Source organism: Suricata suricatta, chromosome 2, assembly GCF_006229205.1.
Source record: "Suricata suricatta isolate VVHF042 chromosome 2, meerkat_22Aug2017_6uvM2_HiC, whole genome shotgun sequence".
Taxonomy (NCBI): domain Eukaryota; kingdom Metazoa; phylum Chordata; class Mammalia; order Carnivora; family Herpestidae; genus Suricata; species Suricata suricatta.
Genome location: NC_043701.1, coordinates 42,913,673 through 42,941,322, shown reverse-complemented (window position 1 = coordinate 42,941,322; position 27,650 = coordinate 42,913,673). Strand labels below are relative to the sequence as shown.

Below are 27,650 nucleotides of genomic sequence, written 5' to 3'. Positions count from 1 at the left end.
ACCTGGGTTCGGGATTTAGGCTACCCAGCAGTTATCTATGGAGTGAGCTTCTCTCTCCAAGCGCAGTTAAGCGTTCTTTACCTCTTCCCCAGAGACAGTACTATGAGCGTGTTCAGTCTCTCTGTCTCTTCCCTTTGTCTCTCGGGCTCCACGCGCTTGCCCTGCGTTGGGCTGGGGCTCCCACCTCCCCTGCCAGTCTCGGGCTGGCCCGTTTTCCAATCTCCCCAGTTCGCACTCACTCACTCAGGTATCCTTCAGGTTCTCTTCCTTCTGGAGTCTGTATTTTCTCCTTCCGCTCTTACAGATGAGAGCCATGTCCTTCTCAGTTCGATCGATGGGACAGACGAAGTTTACAGAGCTCCCTTCCTCTCCGCCATCTTGGCTCCTCCTCCCCACATCTTCTTTATATATTCATCAGTTGATGGACATTTGGGCTCTTTCCATACTTTGGCTATTGTTGATAGTGCTGCTATAAACATTAGGGTACACATGCTCCTGTGTATCAGCACTTCTGTATCCTTTGTATAAATTCCTAGTAGTGCTATTGCTGGGTTGCAAGGTAATTCTATTTTTAATTTTTTAAGGAATCTCCATATTGTTTTCCAGAGTGGCCTCACCACTTTGTATTCCCACCAACTGTGCAAGAGCATTCCCCTTTCTCCACATCCTCACCAACATCTGTCGTTTCCTTAGTGGTTAATTTTAGCCACTCTGACAGGTGTGAGGTGGCATCTCAGTGTGGTTTTGATTTTTATTTCCCTGATGATGAGCGGTGTTGAGCATCTTTTCATGTGTCTGTTAGCTATCTGGATACCTTCTTTGTAAAAGTGTGTATTCATGTCTTCTGCTCATTTCTTCACTGGATTATTTATTTTTTGGGTATTGAGTTTGGTAAGTTCATTATAGATTTTTGATACTAACCTTTTTATCTGATATTTTCTTCTGGTACATTTTAATACATTCTTTAATTCTCAAAAGCAGCTCTAGTGTATATTTTTTGCTTTTTTAAAAAATAACTTTATTGGAATATAACTTATGTACAATGTTTGAAGTGTATAGTTTGGTAAGTTTTGCTGTTTTGTATATGCTTGTGAAAACATCTCCACAATTACAATGCTGAAAATATCCATCACCTGCAAAAGTACCCTTGTGCCCCTTTGTAACCCCTTATCCCCCATTCCCAGGCAGCCACTGGTTTGCTTTCCTTCACTATAGATTAGTTTGAATTTTATGGAATATTATATGATGAAATTATTCAGCATGTGCTCTTTTTCATCTACCTTTCCATTCATTTATCAGATTATATGAATTGCAAATATTTTCTCTCAATCTGTGGCATGTCTTTTCATTCTTGTAACAGTGTCTTTGGAAGAGGAGAAATTCTTAATTTTGATAAAGCCCAACTTAAATTTCTTTTTTTAATTGTTTATTTAGTTTTGAGAGATAGAACATGAGTGGAGAAGCGGTAGAGAGAGAGGGAGACACAGAATCTGAAGCAGGCTCCAGGCTCTGAGCTGTCAGCACAGAGCCTGGTACGGGGCTTGAACCCACGAACCATGAGACCATGACTTGAACTGAAGTCGGTCGCTTAACTGACTGAGCTACCCAGGTGCCCCTCACACATCTCTGCTTTAAACCAAAAATTAGAAATGATTAAGCTTAGGGAGGAATGCATGTCACAAAAGCAGAGATAAGCCAAGAGCTCGACTTCTGTTAAATGGTTAGCCAAGTTGAGTGTGCCAAGGAAAAGCTATTGAAAGTCTACTTTAGTGAACACATGAACGATAAGAAAGCAAAACAGCTTTACTGCTGATATGGAGAAAGTTTGAGTGGTCTGGATAGAGGATCAAACCAGCTACAACATTCCCTTAAGCCAAAGCTTAGTCTGGAGCAATGTTCTAGCCCTCTTCAATTCTGTGAAGGCTGAGAGAAGTGAGGAAACTGCAGAAGAAAAGTTGGGTTAGCAGAGGCTGGTTCATGAGATTTAAGAAAAGAAGTCATCTCCACAACATAAATGTGCAAAGTAGAAGCATCAAGACCTGAAGTAGAAGCTAGAGTAAGTTTTCCAGAAGATTTAGCTAAGATACTTAATGAAAGAGTAATACTAAACAACAGATTTTTCAATATAGATGAACAGCCTTATATTGGAAGAAGATGCCAGCTAGAACTTTTATAGCTAGAGAGGAGAAGTAAGTGCCTGGTTTCAAGGCTTCAAGGGACAGGTTGACTCTCTTGTTAGGGGCTATGCATCTAGTGATTAAGTGATGAAGTTGAATCCAGTGTTCACTTACTGTTCCAAAAATTCTAGGACCCTTAAGAATTATGCTAACCTACTCTGCCTGTGCTCTATGCACAGAAGAACAAAGTCTGGATTGCAGCACATCTGTTTATATCCTGGGTAACTTAATATATTAAGCCCACCTTTGAGAACTGTTTAGAAAAAAATTCCTTTCAAAATATTACTGCTCATTGACAGTGCACCTGGTCACCCAGGAGTTCTGATGGAGATGTACAGTGAGATTAATGTTTTTTTTTTTATGTCTGCTGACACAATGTCCCTTCTACATCCCATAGATCAAGAAGTCATTTCGACTTTCAAGTCTTTTATTAAAAAAAATTTCTTAAGGCTATAGCTGCCATAAAGAGTGATTTCTCTGATTAATCTGGGGAAAAGTAAATTGAAAACCTTCAGGAAAGGATTCACCATTCTAGAACTTTCATGATTCATGAGAAGAGGTCAAGATGTCAACATGAACAGGATGATTTGGAAGCATTCAAGACTTCAGCAGAGGCAGTAACTGTAGATGTGGTGGAAACAAGCAAGAGAACTGGAAGTGGAGCCTGAAATGGGACTGAATTGCTAAGATCTCATGATAAAGGGATTATAAGGAGGTGCTTCTTACTAATGAACAATGAAAATAGTTTCTTGAGATGGAATCTACTCTGGTGAAGATGGTGTGAAGATTGTTGAAATGACAACAAAGGACTTAGAATATTACACAAACATAGTTGATAAAGCAGGAGGAGGGTTTGAGAGGTTTGACTCCTATTGTGAAAGAAGTTCTACTGTGGGTAAAATTCTATCAAGCAACATCACACACTACAAAGAAATCTTTTGGGTTTTTGTAAAAATTTTTTAATGTTTTATTTATTTTTGATACAGAGAAAGATAGAGCATGAGAGGGGGAGGGGCAGAGAGAGAAGGAGACACAGAACTGGAAGCAGCTTCCAGGCTCTGAGCTAGCTGTCAGCACAGAGCCTGACGCGGGGCTTGAACCCACGAACGTGAGATCTGACCTGAGCTGAAGCCGGAGGCTTAACCTTAAGACTGAGCCACCCAGGCGCCCCTACAAAGAAATCTTTTGTGAAAGGATGTGACAGATTTCATTCTTGTCTTGTTTTAAGAAATTGTTACAGCTATCCAAACCTTTGGCAACCTCCACCCTGATAAGTCAGCAGTCATCAACACTGAGGTGAGACCCTCTACCACCAAAGTCACAACTTGCTGAATGCTCAGATGATGGTTAGCATTTTTTAGCAATAAATTATTTTTAATTAGGGTATGTACATTGTATTTAAGAAAGAGGTTTTTTTTAATGTTTATTCATTTTTTTAGAGAGAGTGACAGAGAGGCAGAGGGCAAACAGGGGAGGAGGCAGAGGGAGAAGGAGACACAGAATCTGAAGCAGGCTCTAAGCTCTGAGCTGTCAGCACAGAGCCTGACGTGGGGCTTGAACCCATGTACCATGAGATCATGACTTGAGCCAAAGTCAGACACTTAACTGACTGAGCCACCCAGGTGTCCCTGTACATTGTATTTTTAGACATAACGTTATTGAACAATTATTGGCCTACAGTATAGTATAAATGTAACTTTTATATGCACCGCGTAACCAAAAAATTCATTTGACGTGCTTTCTTGCAATAGTCACTTCATTACAGTGGTCTAGAATCAAACCCATAGTATCTGTGAGGTATGCCTGTACATAGAAATATAATTGGTTTTGGTCTATCGATCTTGTATCATGCAACAGTGTTAAACCAGTTACTGGCTCGACTAGCCTTTTTGTATATTTGTTCAGATTTTTTACATAAGGATTATGTAATCTGCAGATGAAAACCATTTTACTGCTTCCTTTCTAATATAGAGATTCTGGTGTTTTCCTGCTTGTTTCTTATTTTGGCCAGAACCTCTGGGATGATGTTGAATAGGCATAGCAAGAGTGGGTGTCCGGTTTTCACCATTAACCGTGCTTTAGCTGTCGGTATTCCGTAGATGTCTTATACCATTTGAGGAAGTTCCCTTCTACACCAAGTTTGCTGAGAGTTTGTTTTCAAATTTTAAAAAATTTTTTTAAGTTTGTTTATTTTGAGAGTGAGATAGATAGAGATACAGAGTGAAGAGAAAGAATAGTGGAGTAGGGTCAGAGAGAGAATTCCAAGCAGGCTTCGTGCTGCCAGCGCAAAGCCCAATGAGAGGCTCGAACCCCCAAACCGTGAGACCATGACCTGAGCCAAGATTGAGTCAGAGGTCAACCAACTGAGCCACCAAGGGACCCCTGAGAGTTTATTTTATATTGGAGTTTTTCAATGCTTTTTTAATGTCAATTGAGATATTTATATCATTTTTTTCTTTAGGCTATTTACAGGTGGATTACATTGATACTCTTTTTGGCTTTTTAAAAAAAGTATAGTTGACACAATGTTGCATTAGTTTCAGGTGTACAGGCTAGTGATTCAACAACTCTGTGTCTTGTGCTATGCTCACAAGTATATACTGATTAATTTGGGTATGTTAGCCTAATTGTGAATTCTTGAGATAAATCACACTGATCACAATGTATTTTCCTTTCAATTTACTATTGGATTCAATTTACTAACCTTTAGAATTTTTACATCTTTGTTGATGAGGAGTATTGATCTATAATTTTGTTTCTGTATAATTATGTGCCATTAGTATGGAGTTTAGGAAATGATTTGGGAGACATTTTCTTCTTTTCAGTTTTTTTGAGGATTATGTAGATTTAGTATTATTTCTTGCTTAAATATTTGGTAGAATTCACTAGAGAAGTTGTCTGGACCTAGAGTTTTCCCTCTGGGATAGTTTTTAAACTATATTCTTCAAAAGATAGAGGAATATTCAAGTTACCTATTTCTTATTGAGTAAACATTGTTATTTTATGTCTTTCAAGAAATGTGTCCATTTCATCTGATTTGTTGAATTTATTGGCATAAGGTTGCTCATAATATTTCTGTGTTATCCTTTTAGTGTCTGTAGAATCTATAGTGATGACAACTCACTCATTAATAGTATTGGAAAGTTGTATCTTTTTTCCCCCTGATCTCTTGACTAAAAATTTATCTATCTTATCCGTATTTTCAAAAAAAAAGCTTTTGGTTTTAATATTTGTTTCTTTTTCATTTTCTGTGTTTTGGTTTTCGTTTCTTCCATTTATTTTGGGTTTAATTTGCTGAGGAGAGGCTATTCTTTTTAAACTATAGTTGGTTAATGCTATAAAATTTCCTTTAAGTACTGCTTTAATTGCATCCTATGAATTATGAAATGTTGTGTTTCTACTTTCATTCAGTTCCAAACATTTTTAAACTTCCCTTTTCATTTCTTTTTGGGCCCTAGTGTTATGAGAATATGCTACATAGTATCCAAACACTTGTGGAGTTTCCATAGATCTTTTTTGTTATTGACTTGTAACTAATTTCACTGTGGTAGGAGAACATACTTTGTATGATTCGAATCCTTTTAAATTTATTGAGACTTATTTAAAGTGTGCTTTTATAAATGTTAGTACTGTGTTTATAAATGTTTTGCATGCATTTGGAAATAATGGATTTTATGCCATTGTAAGGTGGGATTTTACATAAATGTTAGTTAAAGCTAGTTTTCTGATAGTGTTAAAAATTTTTTAATGTTTATTTATTTTTGAGAGAAAGAGAGAGAGAGAGAGAGAGAGAGAGAAAGAAAGAGAGAGACTGAGTGTGAGCAGGGGAGGGGAGAGAGAGAGACGGAGACATAGAATTTGAAGCAGGCTCCAGGCTCTGCGCTGACAGCATAAACCATGAGATCACGACCTAAGTAAAGTTAATCACTTAACCAACTGAGCCACCCAGGCACCCCTCTGATAGTATTTTTAATCTTCTGTATTCTTTCTGATTTTTGTTTACTTGTGTCAATTATTGAGAATAGGGTGATGAAATCTTCAGCTGTAAAATGTTTCTTTTTGTGCATCTGTCAGTTTTTGCTTCAGGTATTTTAAAGCTTTGTTTTAGGTGCATAAAAGTTTAGGATCTTGCTTTATTCTCTTGATTATAATGAAATGGTTTTTTTATCCTTGTTAATATTCTTTAATCTGAAATCTATTTTAATGGTAATTAATATAGGTATCCCAACTTTCTTCTGCCTACTATTACAAGGGTTTATATCTTCTCTTCCTTTACTTCTGTTTACATCTTTCTGTTTAAAGTCGGTATCTTAGAGGTAGTGTTTGAACTTTGCCTTTTGTAATCCAATCTGAAATTATCTGCCTTTTTGTTAAGTTTATATATTTATTTTGAGAGAGAGAGACAAAGAGCACACAATAGCATGAACGAGGGAGGGTCAGAGAGGGAGGGAGAGAGAAAATCTCAAGCAGGCTCTGCTAAAAGCACAGAGACTGACGCAGGGCTTGATCCCTGAACAGTGATGACCTGAGCTGAAACCAAGAGTCAGACTCTTAACTGACTGAGCCATCCAGCACCCTGAAAGTATCTTTTAATGGGGTGTTTAGACCATTTGCTTCTAATGTGATTATTGTTATTGTTGATTTTAACTCTACCATCTTGATCTTTGTTTATTATTTGTTCCATTTTTTTGTTTTGTCTTTTTTTGGGCATTCTTTGGGTTGAGTATATTTTTGAAATCCATTTTACCTCCTTTGTTATATTATTTCCTGTAATACCTACTGTTACTTTTGTTGTTTCATTGAACAATAGTAATTTTTATAGCAATATCTTATAGCAGTATTTTTTCAATCTTTCTTTTATTCTTGTTCCCTCAAAAGTCTTTTTAGACATCTTTTTCCTAATCAGCCCCTCCATACATTTTTAATTGCACAGGTATCCAGTATTTCTGTTCATATTCTATATGAGTATCTCTTTTTATAGATTAAATGAGTAAGATGTTTTTGAGCTCCATGAATTGATTTTTGCTCCATTGGGGGCAGAATTTCCCCATTAAAAATCGATGGATGCTTGATGCAATGTACATCTTTTACTTATCACAATCTATCTTTAAGTGATATTATCGTGCCTTGAAGATAGTGTAAGAATCATATAATATTCTACTTCTGTTTCTCCCCTTTCAGCCTTTCTGCTATTGTTGATTTATATTTTGTATCTACATATATTATAACTTGCAATACATTGTTATAACTTTTGCTTTAAACAGTTGATTATCTTTTAAAGAGATATTAATAATAAGGATGGTAATTTTATATATTTGCTCATGGAATTACCTTTTCCACTGTTCTTCATTTCTTTGTGGAGGACCAGACTATTATCTAGTATCATTTTACTTTTTTGCTTTTGGAAGCTTTTCTTTAATATTTATTTTATTGCAGAGATACTGATGACTTTTTCAGCTTTTGTTTGCCTGAAAAAATATTTTTTCATCTTTTTGAAAGATGTTTTCATCTTTCATTGAGGTAAAGAATTATAGGTTGACAATTTTTTTCTTTCACTGTTTTAAAGATTGCTCCACTGTCTTCTGGCATTGCACTGACAAGACCTACTATTTGCCTGAACAATGTAGTATGTAGTTTGTCTTTTTTTTCTTTGGGTGCTTTAATTTTTTTTCTTTAAGCAATTCAATTTTGGTGTTTCTTGGTGTAGTGTTTGTTTTGTTTTTTTCTTATGCTTGCAGTTTCTTGATCTTTGTTTTATATTTTTCATCCAAATTGCAAATATTTTGGCCATTATTTATTCAAATACTTTTTTCTGTCTCCACTCCGTTTTTTCTTCTTTAAGGACTCCAGTTACATGTATATTTCCCATTTGAGGCAGTCCCAGAATTTAGTGATATGCTTTTTTTTTTAAATCTTTTTCTCCTTGGGCTTTATTTTGGATAGTTTCTATTGCTATACATTCAAGTTATTTTCTCCTTCAGTATGTAATGTGCCTATAATCCCAGACATTGTAGTTGGCATCTTTCAAAGTTTGATTTGAATAAAAAAAAAATCTTTCATGTCTCTATTTAATATGGCACCTTTGAACATATGTAATAATATAACAACTGTTCTAATATTCTTGTCTACTAATTCTATCATCTGTGTCATTTTTGAGTTAGTAGAGATTGACTTTTCTCTTTGTTATGGATTGTAATTTCTTCTCTTTTTGCATGTCTCACAATTTTGATTGAACGGCAGACTTATAAGCTTTATCTAACTGTGTGACTAGTATTTTTGTTTTCTTGTAAACATTCCTGAGCTTTTTTTCTAGGACACATTTAAGTTCCTTGAGAAACTTAGATTCTTTAGGTGTTGTTGCTTTTAAGCTTCGCTAGGAGAGATGGGAGCAACATTTATGCTAGGGTAAACATCACCTACCACAGAGGCCAAATTCTATGTATTCTGCCTGATACCTAGTGATGATTTATATTCTAATGAGTGAGAACAGGGGCTATTCCTGGCCTTGTAGGGTTCACGGATTATTTCTTATAATTTTATGGATGCTTCTTTCCCTAGCCTCAGGTAGTTTCCTCACAGGTGTGCTGGTTAGTATTTTGCTGAGTTCTCAAAGGGACCTCTTTAGGTCTCTGGAGTTCTCTCTCTGTAGCTCTCTCCACTCTGATACTCTGCCCTATGAACTTTTAATATTTCAGTATTCCCAAACTCTCAACTCTGTCTCCTCAGTTTGGGGAGAATGCTAGATTGCACCTGGGTTTCCCCTCCCTGTGTTGTGTCTTGGAAATTTTCTCCAGGTAGTAAACTGGTGCAATCATAGGGCTCACTTTGTTTTTTGTTTGTCAGGGATCACTTTTGTTCATTTCCAGATTGTTGTAACGCCCCGCCCCACGTTGGGCACCAATTGTCATAACCCGACCTCAGGGCATTACTTTACTGAGCCCTGCGTTGAGGCGCCAATTGTAGTAACCTGATGGCCGGGCCGCTAGTCCCGGTGATGGCAATCGGTGGTACCTGTTTCATCATCCCGGGTCCTTCTCCTGAGGGAGGGAGAGAAAAAGGGGGCAGGAGAGGGAGACGCAAAGAGTAAAGACAGAACTCACAGTTCTCCGATCAGGCGAAAGAGAGCGTTTATTCAAAGAACTGTCCTTTATATAGTCTTCAGGGGGGAAAGACAAGGCAAGCTGACCTAGGCAGGCTACAGAGTCGAATGCATATCAAAGAAGCGCCCCGACTTTGCCTCAGCAATCTTGGGGGATGGAGAACTAACACTGAATACGGTTTTGATCTTTTGTGTGCCTTGGCCACTCACGTCTAGCTCAGCAAGACAGTCGCCAGTTATTTTGACCAGGAAATGGCAATCTCCAGCCTCCAGATGCAAATCTTGTTTACTGGCTCACTCAACAGAGGGATAATCCTTGCCTGAGGCAGAGAGAAAACTTGGCGGCCCGACACCTGATCTTAAATGTTTTTGAAAATGTTTCATATATTTTGTCCCATGTTTTAGTTGTGGTAGGTAGAAGGGTAAATTTGGCCTTAGTTTCTCTTTAACATTGTAATTTTTATTTGTTTGTTTTTGAGTCAGGATTTAAATGTGGTTTATTTATCACAATTTTCGATATGAATTTTTTGGTATCTCTTTTTCTGTAGATATCACCCTTCTTTCCTCTTTTAAATTTGTGTTTGATTTGTTGAGGAGTCACAGATTATTTTTCCTGTGAGTTTACCATGCTAAAATTGCTGATTACACCTCTGTGATGTTGTTTAATATTTTCTTTATCTACTTCATTGCCTGCAAACTGGTAGTTACATCTAGAGGTGTTGGAGTCAGGATTGATTATTTTGGCCATACTGTTTCCATCAGTGGTGTTATATACTTTCAGCAGGGGGTACATATTATCTGTTTGTCTCTCTCTCTCTTTCTTTTTGGTGTAGTAACAGACATTGATTTCAATGTTGAGATCCATTAAATTTATTGACATTGAAAAATGATGATATCTGTTTCTTTCAAGCTTTCTTCAATATTTTGCTGGATTATTTCTATAATGAGAACTTCCCCCTTACCCACTCTATTTGTTATGTGGTGCAATTTGAGTAGGATCATCTGAATTAATGTTTGGTAGTTGGTTTTTATTACTGATTTTTAAAATAAGGAGTTGATTCTCTTGGATCCTCCATTAGTGAGCCATTTGGCCTTTTTTTGGTTTGTTTTTAGTATCAGGATGAACACATGACTTTAAATGTGTTTTTATTATTTAAATCCAAGTCAGTTAACATACAGTGTAATAATGATTTCAGGAGAATTTAGTGATCCATCAGTTACATACAACAGCTAGTGCTCATCCCAACAAGTGTCCTCCTTAACGCCCATCACTCATTTAGCCCATCCCCCACCCAGTATTTCTCCAGCAATCCTCAGTTTGTTCTCTGTATTTAAGAGTCTCTACGGTTTGCCTCCCTCTCTGTTTTTATCTTATTTTCCTTCCCTTCATCTGCTTTTTTCCTTAAATTCCTCATATGAGTGCAATCATATAATATCTTTCTGTGACTCACTTATATCACTTAGGATAATACACTCCAATTCCATCCATGTTGTTGCAAATGGCAAGAAATCATTGTTTTCAAATACCAAGTAATAGTCCATTGTGTGTGTGTGTGTGTGTGTGTGTGTGTGTGTGTGTGTGTGTGTGTATATACACACGTCTTCTTTATCCATCAGTAGATGGACATTTGGGCTCTTTCCATAATTTGGCTATTGTTAATAGTGCTGCTATAAAAACTGGGATGCATGTGCCCCTTTAAATCAGCATTTTGGTATCCTTTGCATAAATGCCTAGTAGTGCAGTTCCTATTTTTAATTTTTTGAGGGACCTCCATACTGTTTTCCCGAGTGGCTCACCAGTTTGCATTCCCACCAGCAGTGCAAAAGGGTTCCTCTTTTCCGCATCCTTGCCTCCTTGCCTACACCTGCTGTTGCCTGAGTTGTTACTTTTAGCGTTCTGATAGGTGTGAGGTGGTGTCTCACTGTGATGTGTTTTGCTTCTTTGATACTCAAATATTTTCATCTCTGGCCAGAAATCTCCTTAAGTTGGCTCTTATATCCTTTTCATACTACTCTATGACTAACTGATAGTTTTCTTGCTTTCTGGTGTGGTAGCTTTTCTATGTTCCTCTTATGCATTTCCTGCCTCAAACCTGGAGTGAAACAGTAGGAGGGAGGAAATGAAATGATTTCAGAGCATTACTGTGAGGCAGAAATTTTAGCAATTGGAAATTACCATGGAAATCAGCTAATATGTTCTAATTCATGCACAGGCTTTAAACATGACTCGTGACAATAAAAAATACTTGCCATCAACTAAACTTGCTATTTCAAACACTAAGTGTTTTCTATGTGGTTATGTAAAGTGATATTTTTCTTTTCTTTGTAGGCTTTGCCAGTCAGTCAGATGACGATCAGGTGAATGTAATGGGTTTTCGCTTCTTTGGAGGTTCCCGAGTTACTCTTCTTGCTTCTAAAACCTCTCGTAAGTAAAGCCATGGTATTATTGCTTTTGAAATTTTCTACTGAGGACACTACATCATAGATCATCACATTAAGGATTTCTTCAGAGGGTGTGTTCAGTTAGATATTAAAAACTAAGAGCCATCTTATTAAGTACATAGGACATGAAAGTTATAAGGATAGGATACTGTTTTATTAGAGAGATGTAATTTTGGTGTTGGGGATTAGGAGAGTTTGAGAGAGCAATTTAAATAATTGAAAATGTTTTTGATGTTTGTTTGTTTGCTTATTTATTTTGAGAGAGAGAGACAGATGGAGTGTGAGTGGGGGAGGGGTAGAGAACAAGGGAGGCAGACTCCCAAGCAGGCTCCAGGCTCCAAGCTATCAGCACGGAGCCCCACACAGGGCTTGAACTCACAAACCACGAGATCATGACCTGAGCTGAAGTTGGATGCTCAACCGACTGAGCCATCCAGGCACCCTGAAAATATTTTTGAGATAGGTATTTGGTGAACTAGTTTTTAGTAACTACTAGAAACTGGAATCAATTTATGTGTATATGTATAGTCATATACCTGCCTTTTGGACATTGGCAAAGATGAAGGTGAAAGTGTGAATAGCTTTTGCTGACACTAATCTCAGTAGAATGAAAAGTAGTAACTATATAGTCTAGTTTGAGTTTCAGATTTAAATATTCTTGATTTATTTGGTTGCTTCATGTGAGAATAATAGTTAAAACTTTTCAATGTAAAACTAACTTCTCATACATGTGTGATACCAAAGCTGTTAACGTCATTAAGTTATATGCATCTTCATGGAAATAAGGTAAAATATTAAGAAAGGAGTGTTTAACAGAATTTTCAGAACATAAGGGTATTAGGGAGAATAAATGCATATATTTATATGTTAAAAAGTTTGGCTGAGTGTACTTAGCACACTTTTAAAATTTCTGCAATTTGTGAAATGGGCTTCTACTTTCTACTTTATGCATTTGCTGTTTTAGTTGGTTATTTATTGCATGATCAGAAAATATAGTAAAATAAGGACATATTTCTTTTGAAAAATGAAGGTGTTAGCAGGAGGAACATAAACGCATCCGGGTTTTAGAAACTGTAATGATGTTACAATTCTGGAATATGTGGAGTGGTGGCTGGTGAAATAGACTTGGATACAAATAAAAATTCTAGAATAAGGCATAGAAATCAAAGATAGTCCTTAAAAGAATGGGGGATTCTGTACTTTTCATGGTCTTTGTGATTGGTCATGATTGTAGTAGTTTTTGCATTGGTACCATTTGTTTCAATTAGATTTAATCTTCAGATGGATGATGGAGTTATTTTGGTATATTTCACTTTGTTAAACTGTTCTCTTTAGTTAAACTAAAAAACTGTTGCCAGCATTTCTTTGGGAAGTTGTACACATCTGTTAGACTTCAATTGATGGTGCTGTATGATGAATCTGCAGTTATTACTAAAACAAGACAAAAATTCTTGGTGAAAATGTGGATACTTATGTCCTAATTTGCTCTTTTATTTAATTTTTTATGTTTTATTTATTTTTGAGAGAGATAGAGACAGCATCAGCAGGGGAGGGTCAGAGAGAGAGGGAGACACAGAATCTGAAGAGAGGCTCTAGACTCATGAGCTAGCTGTCTGCACAGAGCCTGACGCGGGGCTCGAACCCACAGACCGTGAGATCATGACCTGAGCTGAAGCTGGATGCTCAACTGACTGAGCTGCCCAGGCGCCCCTAATTTGCTCTTTTTTTAGATAAAGTAACTCTTAGAGCATTGCTATTGCCCATGATTCCCTTAGCATCTCTGAATTTCACCAAATATCCAAGTGTGTAACTGATTTGCTCACGTTCATCTAAATATATGGTGGTGCCTTCACACAGCCATAGAGTGGTCTGGACAGACTAAATAATGAAATAGGACAGGACCTTTTAAATAAGGAACCAAATGAGCTATATAAACTGAAACCTGAGGAGTGGTCATTATAATTCCCTGATGGTGTTTAGGCTTCAGTGACATGGAATTCTACCTAGGAAATGCCTGTGGGGATAAAGGGAGGTAGATGTGAAAAGAGTACTTTCTGGGATTGAGGCAGATGTCGGTGCTCCTTCCTGCTCTATCAGAGCGTTCTACCCCAAGAAAGGAATGATGTAATTTGTACCCAGTCTGGGTTTGGCATCTTTCTTTTTGGTGAAAGACACATAATTTTTAGTCTAATAATCTAAATTGACAGAAAAACCTTACATATGGAAAGAACCCAGTATTTCTTCCCTAATAAACAGTCAAGTGCTTTGTAAGTCATATAAAGTTGCTTTTGGATATTGGATAGTATTTTCTGTGGGCTCCACATATTCATCTCTTTTTAAAACCTGCTCGATAATCAGCCAAACTTTGAAGTGTGCTGATGGTAATTTTAGTTCAATTTCCTGATTAGTTATGGATCAGCCAAAGCAGACAAGAGAAAAGCGAATGTAGCTCATTGTCTCAGATATCAAATCACATTCTCTGGGAGGAACTGAATAGGTTTTTATTTTCAGAAAGTAGAGTAGTCCTTCAATGTAATTAGAGTTTATTATGTGAATCTTAAAAAAGAAAGCATTGAAGATAAAAATACTTAGTAATAATACTCTACACTAGAGAAGTTTCTAAAAATGATTTCCGGAGTCCTAAATTGAAAATAATAAGACAAGTGATGGCTGTATCTGTTACCCTGACTGTGGTGATCACTTTACAAGTGTATGCATGTATCCAAGTACATCAAATTGAATACATTAAATATGTGCAGTTTTTTGTATTATCAATTATACATCTGTAAAGTTGTTAAAAGTAATAAAACAGGCCAAGTTTTATGAGATCAATTGTTTTTATAATCAGAATCGTAAACATTTGTATATGACAGTCAATTACTTTGGCTGATTCAGTACAGTGGGATTTCTGAAGAAATGTGATGTTGCCTAAATATGTGTATATCCCTGCTCTGCCACTTTTTAAAGCTCCATTTTCAGTGACTTATTACCTCACACAAGAGACACTGTCACCTCTCTTTCTCTTTCCTTCCTCCTGTTCCTTTCTGTCTATAATTGTCTTGGTGTTCCTTACCCCTGTTTCTATTTTGGTCTTTATTATCTCTATTTGTACCTTATCTTATTCTACTTGTCTCTTAAAGGATTAAAAATAGTTTCCAAAATTTCCAAAGTATGAAAGGAAAAAATAAGTAGTTGAAGGAAACAGAAAATTAAAGCAGGAAATTAATAAAGATAAGAATAAGATTAGCACTCAGAAACATATACAGAAACATATACTGTACAATCAATAGGGTGTCTAGCAGACTCAAAGTGATAAGGAAACATTTTAGTTCCAATTTTCAGAATGTTAAAAGGACAAAATCAAGTAAGTTGTTTAGGAGATGCACAGCCATTACCGATGCTGGGTCCAGAATGGAATTTCTTTTCTGAGTTCTCAAAGACAACTTCTTCAATAATGTCTTTATAGCTTATTTTTATAATTATATTATGTAATTATAATTTGAGTAACATATTTCATAGAACTTTAAAAATAATAATGAACTCAACTTACTAAATATATTTCTACCTCAGCCCAAATCAGTACAGTCTGAGCAGCTCCTTAATCCAAGGATAAATTCAGGGTATCTAGTGTTTTTTAGCATCTAATATTTTCACTAAGAATGCACAACCTAACTCAGTAATTCAGAAGTGAGGTGTGGGAAGGAGTTGTAGGTTTTGTTTTGTTTTGTTTTAAAATGAGCACCGTTGGAACATGCGTCAATAATTGAAATTATTGAGTTCAGTAGGAGAGGCTGATGATCAGGAAAATGAAGGGGACTCCTAAAGCAATGAAGTCCTGGAGAAGGAGAAAGGATGTGGGCTGCAGAGCTTGGGGAACAGGGATGATTGAAGAATAGGCCTTTGTAACCTTACTGTGACAGGAGGGATTGGAGGTAGGTCCAGAGAGACTTTGTAGATTTGTTAGTGGGAAGATAAAGGAGCTTTGATTTTATATAAATTTGAAAAATGGTATGACATTGCAGTCTTGGAGAGTAAGAAAGCAAACTCATGAAGGATAAGGCAATGTTGAGTTTCCATTTGGGGTTTTGCAGAGAAACCAAGTCATCCTAAGACAATTTTCTTTGGCAGTGATTTGTTTATTAGCATCCAAGCAACTAAAATCAGGCCTGGGATTTTGAGACAGATTATTGCAAATAAAATACTTTTGTGAGAATGATTATAATGATGGCTACCACATCTAAACTGATAAGAGAAATAAAGGTTAGAGAAAACTGATACAGGGTGAAAAATTAATGGATTCAATGGATTACAAGTTTTTTCTGAGAGAGAGAGTGCGAGCAGGAGGATGAGTTGGGGTGAGATAGAAGGAGAAGGAGAGAGAATCATAAGCAGGCCTCATGCCCAGCGCAGAGCCTGATGCTGGTCTCAATCTCACAACCATGAAATTATGATCTGAGCCAAAATCAAGAGTCAGATATTTAATAGGCTGAGCCACCCAGGCCCCTGTATCACAAGTCTTAATGAGGTTGAAGAAATGGCGTAGTGGGAGTTCTATGTAGAACAATTGAAGTAGAAAAACAGAAGGTGATGGTCAGAGGATGAATGAGAGATTGATGTTAGAGTTCAGCGGGAACTACAGATTTTGATAAAGACAAAGGTGACCTTGGGGAGTGCTTTGTGAAGATGCCAGAAGACCAATGGAGACAGGGTGTCTGAGGAAATGAGGTGTCATAGTTGTGGATATTAAAAGAGCCTATTTGATGTTAGCACAATGAGTGAGAAAAAGAAGCACATCCAGATGCATTGTTGTGAAATTTTAGAGCACTAAATATCTGGAGCATTTTCTCAAAGGTTACAGAGGAAGAAAACAAGCTCCGCTAAGATGATCAGTCAAGAAAGCATTTTAGCTTTTCATTTAACTTCTTGGATATTAGAAGACAATGGAAAATTTTCTCCAAGATCTGAAGGAAATGATTTTCAAATTAGAATTTTGTGTCTTGCTAAACTGGTATTTAGCAATATATGCTGAGTAAACACATGCTTTCACCATCAAAAATAGGGCTAAGCAATTGCAGATAGCAAATTTATGTAGCCTCAGGGAGGCTTTTGGAAAATGGGGAAGATAAGAATACACTGAACATCATTTCCATGTCCTTCAAGATTTTAACATACTGGAAAGAGCGATTGGATTGAATAAGGTCGAGTGTAAAAGTCATTTGCTTGTCTATTTTGATTATTTTTCTTTCAGATATAATGAAAAAATTATAGTCATGTATGTGAATAAGGGTTGGACCCTGAAAAAGGCTTTCTTTTTGCATTTTCCCAAAAGAAAACATATGTGATCTTAAATTATCTTAACCAAAATATCTCCAGAACAAGGAAAGTAAGAGTCTTGTCCTATTTCATCTGAGTAGACAATGCCTTTGTTCATTTTTCACTCAACAGCCATATTAGATAGAAAGACTGTCGTGGCTTTTGTGGAGCTCGTGGGCTCAAGGGAGAGACAAACAGAGAACCAATAGTAGAATGCTTGATAAGCCTATAGAAGTATACTTTAGGTGCCATTGGAGAATGAGGTTCCATAAGAGTTTTTATTTGTAAAGGATCTTGAGGAATGAATAGGAGATTGTTAGGTGGAGGGCATTTCAGAAAAAAGAAATGGTTGATAAAGCATGTGGTTTTTAGAGATTAGTAAATTTTCTTCTGTACTTTGAAGTACATATAGTAGGGACCCTGTGATAGTCTTTTAATGAAGCCAGAAATTTAGAGACAAATGTAATGATCAAATCTAATGTATACAGTGGTTCATCAGTATAAAATGACTCTTAATCTTAGAATTTCTTAGCAATATTACTAAGGGGCAATGGGAATATTATATGAATCCAGATTGGAAAAAACTTCTTGAGAAGTAAATTTAGAGAAACCATCCATAATTTCTAATATTGAAGAAGTTGTATATTTGGAATATTATACTAATACCTACTGAAATTGTTTACATTGTTTCCTCCAACTTTTTGTTTTAAAAAGCATACATTTACTTATCTGTCTCACATCTTAAAATTTCCAAGTAGCATAAATTATATTGATGCTTTGTTTATGATATGACTACAAACTATTTATATTGATGAATTTCAGATGTTCTGACATGAATAGGGAATGACGTGATACATTTTTGTGCCCTGTTTAAATATATTATTTTCTCCATTTGTAGTGGAGTGGAATGGCAATTGACTAGGCTCCAATTATCCAAATTTATTTCATTTGGAGGCTGAAATGGTTATTTCCACTGAGCTGCTATTACAAGATGCAAAGGAAAAGAGATAAAAAAATTGAATGTTCATTTTGGCAGCTATTTTAATTACGAATATTGTAAGGGTGTATTTTAAAATACAACTTTCTTCTTTCATGTCATATTATAAATAGAGATTTTTATTTCTCCTTTCCATGAAATGTATACTCTGGAAAATCTCCAGGCCAATATTAACCATCTTTGAGTACTAATACTAAGAAAATGCTTAATAATAAAAATAATGCCTTACAAATCTTTGACTCACTGATTCTTACTGATTTTGGTAATCTGAAAAAAATCAACTTAAAATATTGTGTTTGTATTTCTAAACCTTGAGCCTAATTATAAAATCTTTCATTGCAAAAAGTTTTAGTTTTTTTTTTTCCCTGCATATGTTGATGAAAATAAGAAAATAATTGAAGCCAACATTTTAAACCTACAGAAAATATCACACCTATTTAAATGTTTATTATGGCTTTTACATTTCTGTTATTTGGTGACATTCCTGTACTATACTTGGTCACAGTAGAGTTCTGTCTTAGTCCATATGGTCTGTTACAACAGATTCATAGACTGGGTGGCTTTGTACAATAGTAATTTATTTCTCATATTTCTGGAGGTTGTGAAGTCTAAGATCAAGGTGCCAGTAGATTGGGTGCCTACTTCCTGGTTCACAGATGTCTGTCTTTTTGCTCTGTCCTCCTATGGCAGATGGGGCAAGAGCACTCTCGCAGTTTCTTTTCTAAGGTCGCTAATCCCATTCATGAGGGCTTCACCCTCATGACCTAATTCCAAGGGCCCCATTTCCAAGTACCATTGCTTTGGGCATTAGGATTTAACTTAGGAATTTTGGAGGGGACACAAAATTCAGTCTACTGTACGTAGATACTCCTGGGTATCTGCAATTTTATTCATAATTGAGTTTTTCATTGAGTTTTAGATTTGTTACTTGTTTCACTCCACACTGTTTGTATCAGAGAATTTTAATTTTTTCTACCAATATTTTTTTAACATGATTTTGGTTGATCTAAAATTAAAATACAAAGGTAAATTGCATTTGTGTAGGTCTCTTCCATACATTATTATATTTGATCTTCATACTAACCTTTTGAGGTATGTGTTATTTTCCCATTTGTATACATGAAGAAATTGAAGATTGAATCATTTATTTGTACTGAAGTCATAGATTTAAAAATTTACTAGATTTTGTTTTTTGATCAGAAGATAAGATTTGAAAAACAGGATTTTCTTTCTAACGTGATGCCTTTAATTACTAAATATGCCACCATCTGTGACTTGGACCATGGCTATAATGTCCTAACTGTAAGTCTATTTTTACTCCTTTCTGATTCATTTTCTACTTGGCAGCTCTTATAACAAAAACAAAGAAGCAAGTAATCACAAATTATATTGTGTCACTTTCTAGCTTGAAATTCTTTATGTTTATACTAATATCCAAGCTCTTTACCAAGCTTTATAGTTCTCCCTGTATGTTCTGGCCTCAGCCTAATATTCAGCCTCATCTAAGGAGACTCACTTTTTCCCTCTGGTCTTCTCTGTTTCTCGTACTTGTCTGACATTTTCTGCCTTGAGATTTCTGAGCCTGTGAAATCCCTCTACTGAACTCATCTTCCTGGTCTTAAAGTCCAGACTTTATGTACAGAATGATTAGGGATCTAAACTCAAACTGATAGTTGAAATCCCAGCCCTCCTTAAAATTTGTCTGAATGAATTTGGAAAAATTACAATGACTCTTTTTTCATATATAAAATGGGGATAAAAACATACAATTATAATGTGTAAGAATGAAATAAAATAATACCTAAAGAGCAAGTAGCAGTTTTCTGGTATACTCTAGGTGCCAGGTAAAGTTTGGCTGCTAATGCTGTTTTCGTCATTATTACTATTAGTACTACCACTGATGTCACTCTCTCAGTGTGACTTTCTAGGACCGTGATATCTCAAGAAAGAGCACCCATTTGTCTTTATTATAGCACCCTTTTTATTTACATTATAGTTCTTTCTTGTAACTGTTTGTTATTTACTTACTTACTTACTTATTTTCTGTCCTGCCACTAGGATTAGAACCAGGACCAGTAAGTGTTGTTCCCTGTGGTCTTTTCAGCACTTAATGGTTTTTGAATGGATGAATAGATATGGTATTACCTGGAATCTCCTTGAGATTATCAACCACAGATAGTCTTGCACTGTGGTCCTTCCACAGAGGGAACTGCGTCTCATCTCTCACATGTGGCGCTTTGCTTTGAATCTACTGTGCATAAGTTTTCTCTGTTTGTTTAGAGAGTGGTAGACTGTTTGCCTACTAGGGGATTGAGAAGGGTCTCTCAGAGAGTCCATAGGCCTCTCTTCGGATAATTCAAATCTTGATAAAAGGAGAAGGGAAATGTTCAGATTTTCCCACATTTCATTTCATCAGGTTGGAGATTTTGTTCTTTGTCAGGGTGGGGAAAGGAGTTCTAATTGTAGGCAGCAGAGAACAGACTCTTTACCTCTCTGGGGAAGAGTTCTGGGCACTGCTGCCTTGCCTGGCATAACATCCCTCTGCTTTCCTTAATATAACACCCATGCCCAGTGTAGGCTATGAATGTGGACTGAGCCAGCACTTCCTAGGAGGCATTAGGATAGGTGCTAATTGGATTTATTTTGCACAGTCAACCATCAGCCAGCCCCTGGCTAGCTGAACTGTCAGGATACTGCTGAGAATCCTGTCCATATTTTCCCAGTGATAAATTCTGATAAATCCTCAAACTAACCTTGGGGGACAGACTTGCCTGGTCATACCTGAATATGCCTTGTTTCCAGATTTTCTTGCCAGTACGTTTATGGACAATTTAATGAAACTGGTGTGATAATCTTGTTACAGCATAGCATATGAACTGCTCACTCAGCTTCAGCCATGATAGCTTCCTCAGGGTTCCTGAAAGCACATCGCTGCCTCAGGGCCTTTATACTCACAGTTCCCTGGGTCTCGAATGCTCTTCCCACAGATATCCCCATGAATCCTTCATTCATTTACCCCTTCGCTTCATTCAGGTACCTTGAAATATATATATTTTTTACATCTTGGGCCTGTATACATGTGTTATACATGTGTTATAATAATCCCAGTTTATGTATATCTTTTTAAAGATATGTAAATTGGACACGTGTGTATTGGAAAATGATAGTTGAACGAAATAACTTTTTTCTGTAGTTTTATTTCATTTTCTGTATAGGACATTTTATTCCTTAGGTGTATTCAGGCTGCACCCCAGGTTTTTCTACTTACTTGTGGAAGCCTATTCAGAATCTTCTAGAACCAGAATGAATAAATTTCCTTTGAAATATTAGCAATGTAATGTTTATGTAAAAGATTTATAGCTGTATCTAGAGTGACAGTAAATTCTTTGCTAAGGAAAATATATTTTATTAAAGCCACTTTTTTTTTCATATCTGCTATTTGAAAGTTACTGGGTTAGTTAGGGTCTTTGTGGGTCTACCTGGGTTTATGATGGAACCCCTGCTCTTAGTTTACATATTCTTGGGGGAAATAATGGTGATAATGATGATAATAGGTAATATTTATTGAGTGGCAGGCACCATTTTAAGAATTTTAAGTGAGCCTTTTAAGGCATGTTTCTATTCACTTTCAGAATCTCAGAATCTGGGAGTGGTAAAGGATCTTGTTCAATATTATGAATGCTGGTAAGGGATCTTGTGAACCCTGGAGGGAGTTTTTCTCTAATACTATTGAAAGATATTCTTATAGGATCCCTATGGAGGTTTACAAGAAGGGCAGGGCTTTGAGCTCCTGAAGGAGGAGCTCACATAGCCCAGAAGGAGCTGAAGCTGAAAGATGAGGACCATGAGCAGTGGTAGAAGGTGTGGGAACCCCTGGAAAAGGAGTTGGAGGTGTTGCTGATGGCCAGCCTCTCTGAGGATGCCCATAAGATGGTGTGAGAAGCTCACATTGAAGTAGGTGGCATCAGAAAAATTGTTGAAGGAATTAGGGGGCGGGATCGACGTGCTGCAGGTACAGGTGACAGCTTTGAAGTCATCCGTCATCACATCCACACCCAGCTTATCCCAACCATGAGCCCCACCTGCAGCTGCTGAGCCCTACTAAGTGTGGGCCCCACAAGGGCCAGGAATACCATCAACTCCCTCTGCCAACCTGTGCCGCACTGTGACATACCCTTTTGTGGCCGAAGAGGACAAGGGGATGGGTGTCACCCTTTCTGCAGAATTCTCGGCCTGGAGGGAATTGCTTATCCTGGACAAGTCCTGTTCCTTCCTTGGAAGAGCGAAGAGTAGAGCATACCCAGAGGATGTGTGCCTTTGCCTGGACTTTATAATGCAAAATTTCTTGGCGCTGTTGTAAGCTTTTCTGGAGGACAACAAATGCTCATCTCCTAGCCTGTGGCTTTGTAGATGCTGCCGCAGTAGGAGTGGACACAGGTTTGGCAGTGCCACCTTATGTGCACATACCTGCCAGTACCATATCTTGCTTTGTCACTTTGAGAGCCCCAACTACATATCACCATCTTCTGTAGTCTGGATCACTGTAGTGTGTGACTTTGTCACCTTCATCTGCTAGGTCTAGCAAGATCTATTGCAGAATAATCTGAAGCCAATGTTTTCGGAGATCATAAAGCTATAAAAGGAGATGCACTGGCCCAGTTCACCTTCTTCCTCTAGGAGGCCTGGGGCATTGGCCTGGAGCCAGGTGTCAAACATCAGCCTAGGAAGGACAAATGGCCAGGACCTGGAGGCAACAGTGAGCTGGTACCAAATATTTGCCCCAGGACAGATGGAGAGATAGATCTGTACATGAGATGACCTGTGTTTCTTCCCCATTGTGTTCTATACCAAACACCAAGGAGCTTGGAGCCTTAAACACTTCCATTGGAGTGAGGTAGTTTCATATTTCCTGAGACAGCTAACTCTATGAATATCTATAATTATTACACAACACTTATTGTGCCTTTTACCCTTTGCTGCTCCCTTGCTATTGTCTAATTCTTCTGCTATGTGATAGGCCATCACATGCTTGAAAATAGTAACATACCACTTGTGGGGAAGTCCTGGCACTTTTGTGGCAACATCAGCCTGCATGAGGTATCCCTGAATCAGTAGTGGTAAAAGCAGTGTATGCTCTGCCCCAATAACCCCATCTTTCCAGGTCTGCAGTGCACTCCTCAGGGGCAGAGGCTCTTGCTTTTATCCATGGGTTTATCCCCAGCATCTTGCACTGGGTTATATAAATGAGTGAAAGGGTGAATAAATACCAGTCTAGGTTTAATATATTGGGTCCCAAGCTTACCTTGGATAGGACCCTAGATTTAGAGAATTGTAATATTTTATGTTGTTATCATCAGTCTTCCTTTTATCTCTTTACTCCCGCCCCATCACAATTGTGCTCTCTCTATTCTTAGAGCATTAAACATTCAGTGACATTTGCAAAAAAAGGTAAAAGCTGTTTTATCTGACCATGGCCCTACTATCTTTGATGGTGAGAAATGAGGAAACCATCTGATCAGCACCATGGGTAGAAATTAGCGTTGAGAATAAAACTAAGGTGAAGGTATGGCAGAGGGATACTCCAGAGGAAATGATATGATAGCAGAGAACATCAGGGTATTTGCCGTACACTATGGCAAGCACACCCAGTATATTTTATTCCTTATGTTGAATATTTTGAAAGAGAGATGAGTAGGAGAATGGGAGGAGATATATTTTTGAATTCTGGTAGAGGATGACAAATTGAAGCCCTAATAACCAATTTAAAGGTGTCATATATTCATAGAATTTGTCAAGGACCATGGGGATATAATAAATATTTCATATGCCTACATGTCATGCTACCTTAGCAAGACCTGAGTCTCCTTAAGCAAGGAGACTGAATTCATCTTTGTACTACCAACATTTGTTTTCTTTATGAAATTGTACATAATTAGATACTCAATAACTGGTAAATTAAATAGAATAGGGGAATTGGTTTTAGATCTCAAAAAGTGTATAATCTCTTGGGGAAACGGAGTATAATCATCTGGAAAGTTAAATAGGAATAAGAAAAAGTATATACCATGATCAAATGGGATTAATGTCAGGTATGCAATGCTGATTCAACACTTGAACACCAATTTGTATAATCCTCTTAACTTTTTGTAGTCTATTAACTTTAGTTAATAATCACAGTGTATCATATTCATCATTAATCATAATTAATCATACATAATTATGTACCATAATAATGTAAGATGTTGATAATTGAGGAAACTGGGTGAAGGGTGTGTGAGAATTCTGTATTCATAATTATTTATATAACTCTAAAACTGTTCTAAAATGTTAATTTTAAAAATATGTGTTTAAGTACATAGTGAACTGTAGACATACTGTCTATATGAATTTAAAGAGGTACCATATTGTGATGTCGTTAAAATTAATAGCTAGTCTTTGGATTAATAGCTAGCATTCTAATTCTTGCCTGTTACTATTTTGGCTAGATGAACTTGCATATTATTTATACTCTTCTATAAAATAGGGATAACAAGATTTCTCCCATAGGGGTGATGAGGTTTGAACCAGAGAGTGAATGCAGAGTGCTCAGTCCAGTGCCTAACTCATATTAGGCTGCTATGGATGGTAGAGAAATAAAGATTTCTTGGGGTAGGTAGGATTAAAGCCAGGTCCTGAAGAGTAGGTAGGATTTAGACAGGTGAGGGAAAAGGATATACAGCATATCATGAATTCTAGCTCTGACGTTTAATTTGCTTTGTGACCTTTGACAACTCTCTGAAGCTAAGCATGTAGTTACTGACACTGCTGTCATCATTGTCCTCATCATCAAATTAGGGTAGGGGATGGACAAGAATTTGACTCTCTTGGAGCTGAGGTTTCAGCTAATGTAGGGAAACAAGATTTACATTTAGGGAAGGGACTCATTACAAATAGCAATAAAAGAAATACTAGAAAAATAGAAAACTTTTTATCATGATTACAGGGATTTAAGCTGGCTGTAACGTCCAGGATGTGGAACTTTCTGCAGAGTAAGTTTTATTTCACAACAATATTCTGAAACAAATGAGTAAATACCAGATTATACTTTTGCAATGGCTTTTTTTTTCTTACCTCGTAAACAAAGCTTTCTTATTTTCTTCCTTTTTTTGTTTAAAGAAGGACCCAAATTTGGGTATTTTGGTTGAAACCTGTGATAGGAAATACAGGGGAAAGGACCATACTCTACACCTTGTCACTGTGACCGTGTACCTTTGGAATTAAATTAAATGTTAAGTGGTTGATGTAGAAAACTGCAATAAAGCAGTAGAAATACTATCTACAGCTCCTTCCAACCTGCAATCTTTGTCCTTTATGTTTGGGTATTCATGTCAGAGTTAGTGATAATCATGTAGTTTCAGCTAGTAATTATGTGTTAATAAGCATTTTTTCATAATTATTTTTTCTCTCTTAGAACGATATCGCATTCAGAGTGAACAATTTGAAGATCTTTGGCTCGTAACAAATGAGCTTATTATCCGCCTTCAGGAATATTTTGAAAAACAGGGAATCAAAGATTTTGCCTGTTCTTTTTCTGGATGTATGCCCCTTCAAGAATATTTTGAGTTGATTGATCACCATTTTGAGGTATGTATGATCATAAACTAATACCGTCTATAAATTTTCAATATATGGGAGAGAAAGAGATGCTATAGAGGAAAGAATTCTTGTATATATGCTGGTAGATTGAGTGCTTCAAGTAGTTATTTTATGTGGATGGTAGATTTTGTGTATCTGTTCCTGCCCTCTTGCCCAGTTTGTGATCACTTGCAGACCTTAACATAGTAGCTGCCCAGACCTAAGCATGTGGTCTGGCTACAGAACAAGCTGATTTAATTTTCCCACATGGAGACTTAACCTTGGACCCCAATAACCCAGTGTTAAAACTGTTTGAGCTTATCGGCAGCCATTTGGCTAACTAATTCTAGCAGGCCATAAATGAGGTGTGATTATAAAGTAAAGTGATTTTTCCTTTTCTTTTTTAACAAGCACACCAGAACTTCTGCATCTGAATGAGGGTTAACCACATAAAATATTCTTCAGTATCTGGCACAATGGGCACTTAGTAAATGCTGAATGATTAAATGTTTAAACAGATGAGCTCTGACAGTGACTTTGTTGCCAGAATATTTTTGCATTTCTTCTTTGGAAGCTTTTCTTCAGAGCCTGATTAGATTGTCCTGAGTATCATGATGGTCTAAAATCTACATCCTTTGAAGATTGATTTGATATTTGGAAGTAGTCAAGAGTCATGTCTTGTGAATGAATTGGATAATGACATTGTTTTAAAAAATCTCATGTGTTAAAAAAAATTCACCAGGTTCAAAACACTTATTTGCCCATAAATAGACTCTGTAGGTGATTACAAAGAGGGGATTTCAAAAGTATTTTGAGCATTGTTTATGGAAGCATTGGTTCTCTAGAGTAACTACTTTTTAAGGAATCAATAGGTTTTTTTGCATTTCAGTTTTATAAACTATGATGTATGAGTGCGTGTGTGACAGAGAGATAGAATATGTCATGTAACTTGTCAGTCAGATGAGCACTCATTCTACTTAATATTCAGTCCTTTAGACATTCTAAGAACACTGACTTTAACCTGTAAAGACTTCTTTTAGTTTAGTATGAACATAAAGGGAAAATTTCAGTGCATAGAATCCAATTACAAATAACGTTTGTCATTATCAAATAAATTAAAACTTATTTTGATTTTCTTTCATCTATGCTGATAATATTTTATAGGACAGTATGCTTTTGACCAAATCATGGCACCAAAACTGACAGTTTGGGGACTATATTTAGGTATTTTAAGGACTGAGAACCTTTGCAATCTTCTAGGATTTATTTTGTTTTGTTTAGTTTAGTTTAGTTTTGTTTTGTTTTGCTTTCTTTTCTTTTTTTAAAGATATACTTAAAAAATTCCTGCTTTACTGTGCAAAACTGGGTTCTAGTGGTTTATGGAAGAGTCTACAAAAAGATGATATTAATTACATATTTTTAGTATTTAAAACAAAAATATTAGATCTGATCAGCTCTAAGTTTGACACAGTTTCCCCCCTTCTTTGCTGGCTAGTAAACCCCTAGAGTCTCCACATCAGGAGCATTTCTTTTCTAGGGAGGGATTTAGGGAACATGATGAACTACAGACACTTCCATTTGTTATACAGTTTAAGAGGAGCATCCTTATACTTCCTTTCTCTGTGGCCCCACACTCTCTTCTGTTAAATATGATTTTAATCTTTGAATCAGGATGGCTTTTGGAATCCAAGTGTCCTTAGCGTAAACTCCATAAAGACAGGAATTTTTGTCTGTTTTATTGATTGCTATAGTTTCTGGCACCTATAACAGTGGTTGCCTTGGGATCAATAATATTTGTGTTTTTTTTTTTCTAGATCACATTGTAGTTTTATTTGTAATTTTTGGGAACCCTCCATACTGTTTTCCATAGCAATTATACTATTGTGCATTTTTTTTAAACATTTCTTTATTTTATTTTTTTTAATGTAACACAATTTATTTTTTTAACATATGCAGTTATTTTCTGTCATTTACAATACAGTAGTTACAATGACACTCCAAACAGAAA

At 36.6% G+C, this 27,650-nt stretch overlaps 1 protein-coding gene across 1 annotated transcript in view; it reads left to right on the top strand.

Annotated features, from left to right (window-relative positions):
- BBS9 (Bardet-Biedl syndrome 9) overlaps nucleotides 1-27,650 on the top strand; it is a 445,423-nt gene that overhangs the window by 218,701 nt on the left and 199,072 nt on the right. Inside the window, exons 17-18 of the mRNA XM_029925279.1 lie at nucleotides 11,606-11,701; nucleotides 25,479-25,651. Of these exons, the coding sequence (XP_029781139.1) occupies nucleotides 11,606-11,701; nucleotides 25,479-25,651 (269 nt within the window). The remainder of the gene's footprint in view (nucleotides 1-11,605; nucleotides 11,702-25,478; nucleotides 25,652-27,650) is intronic.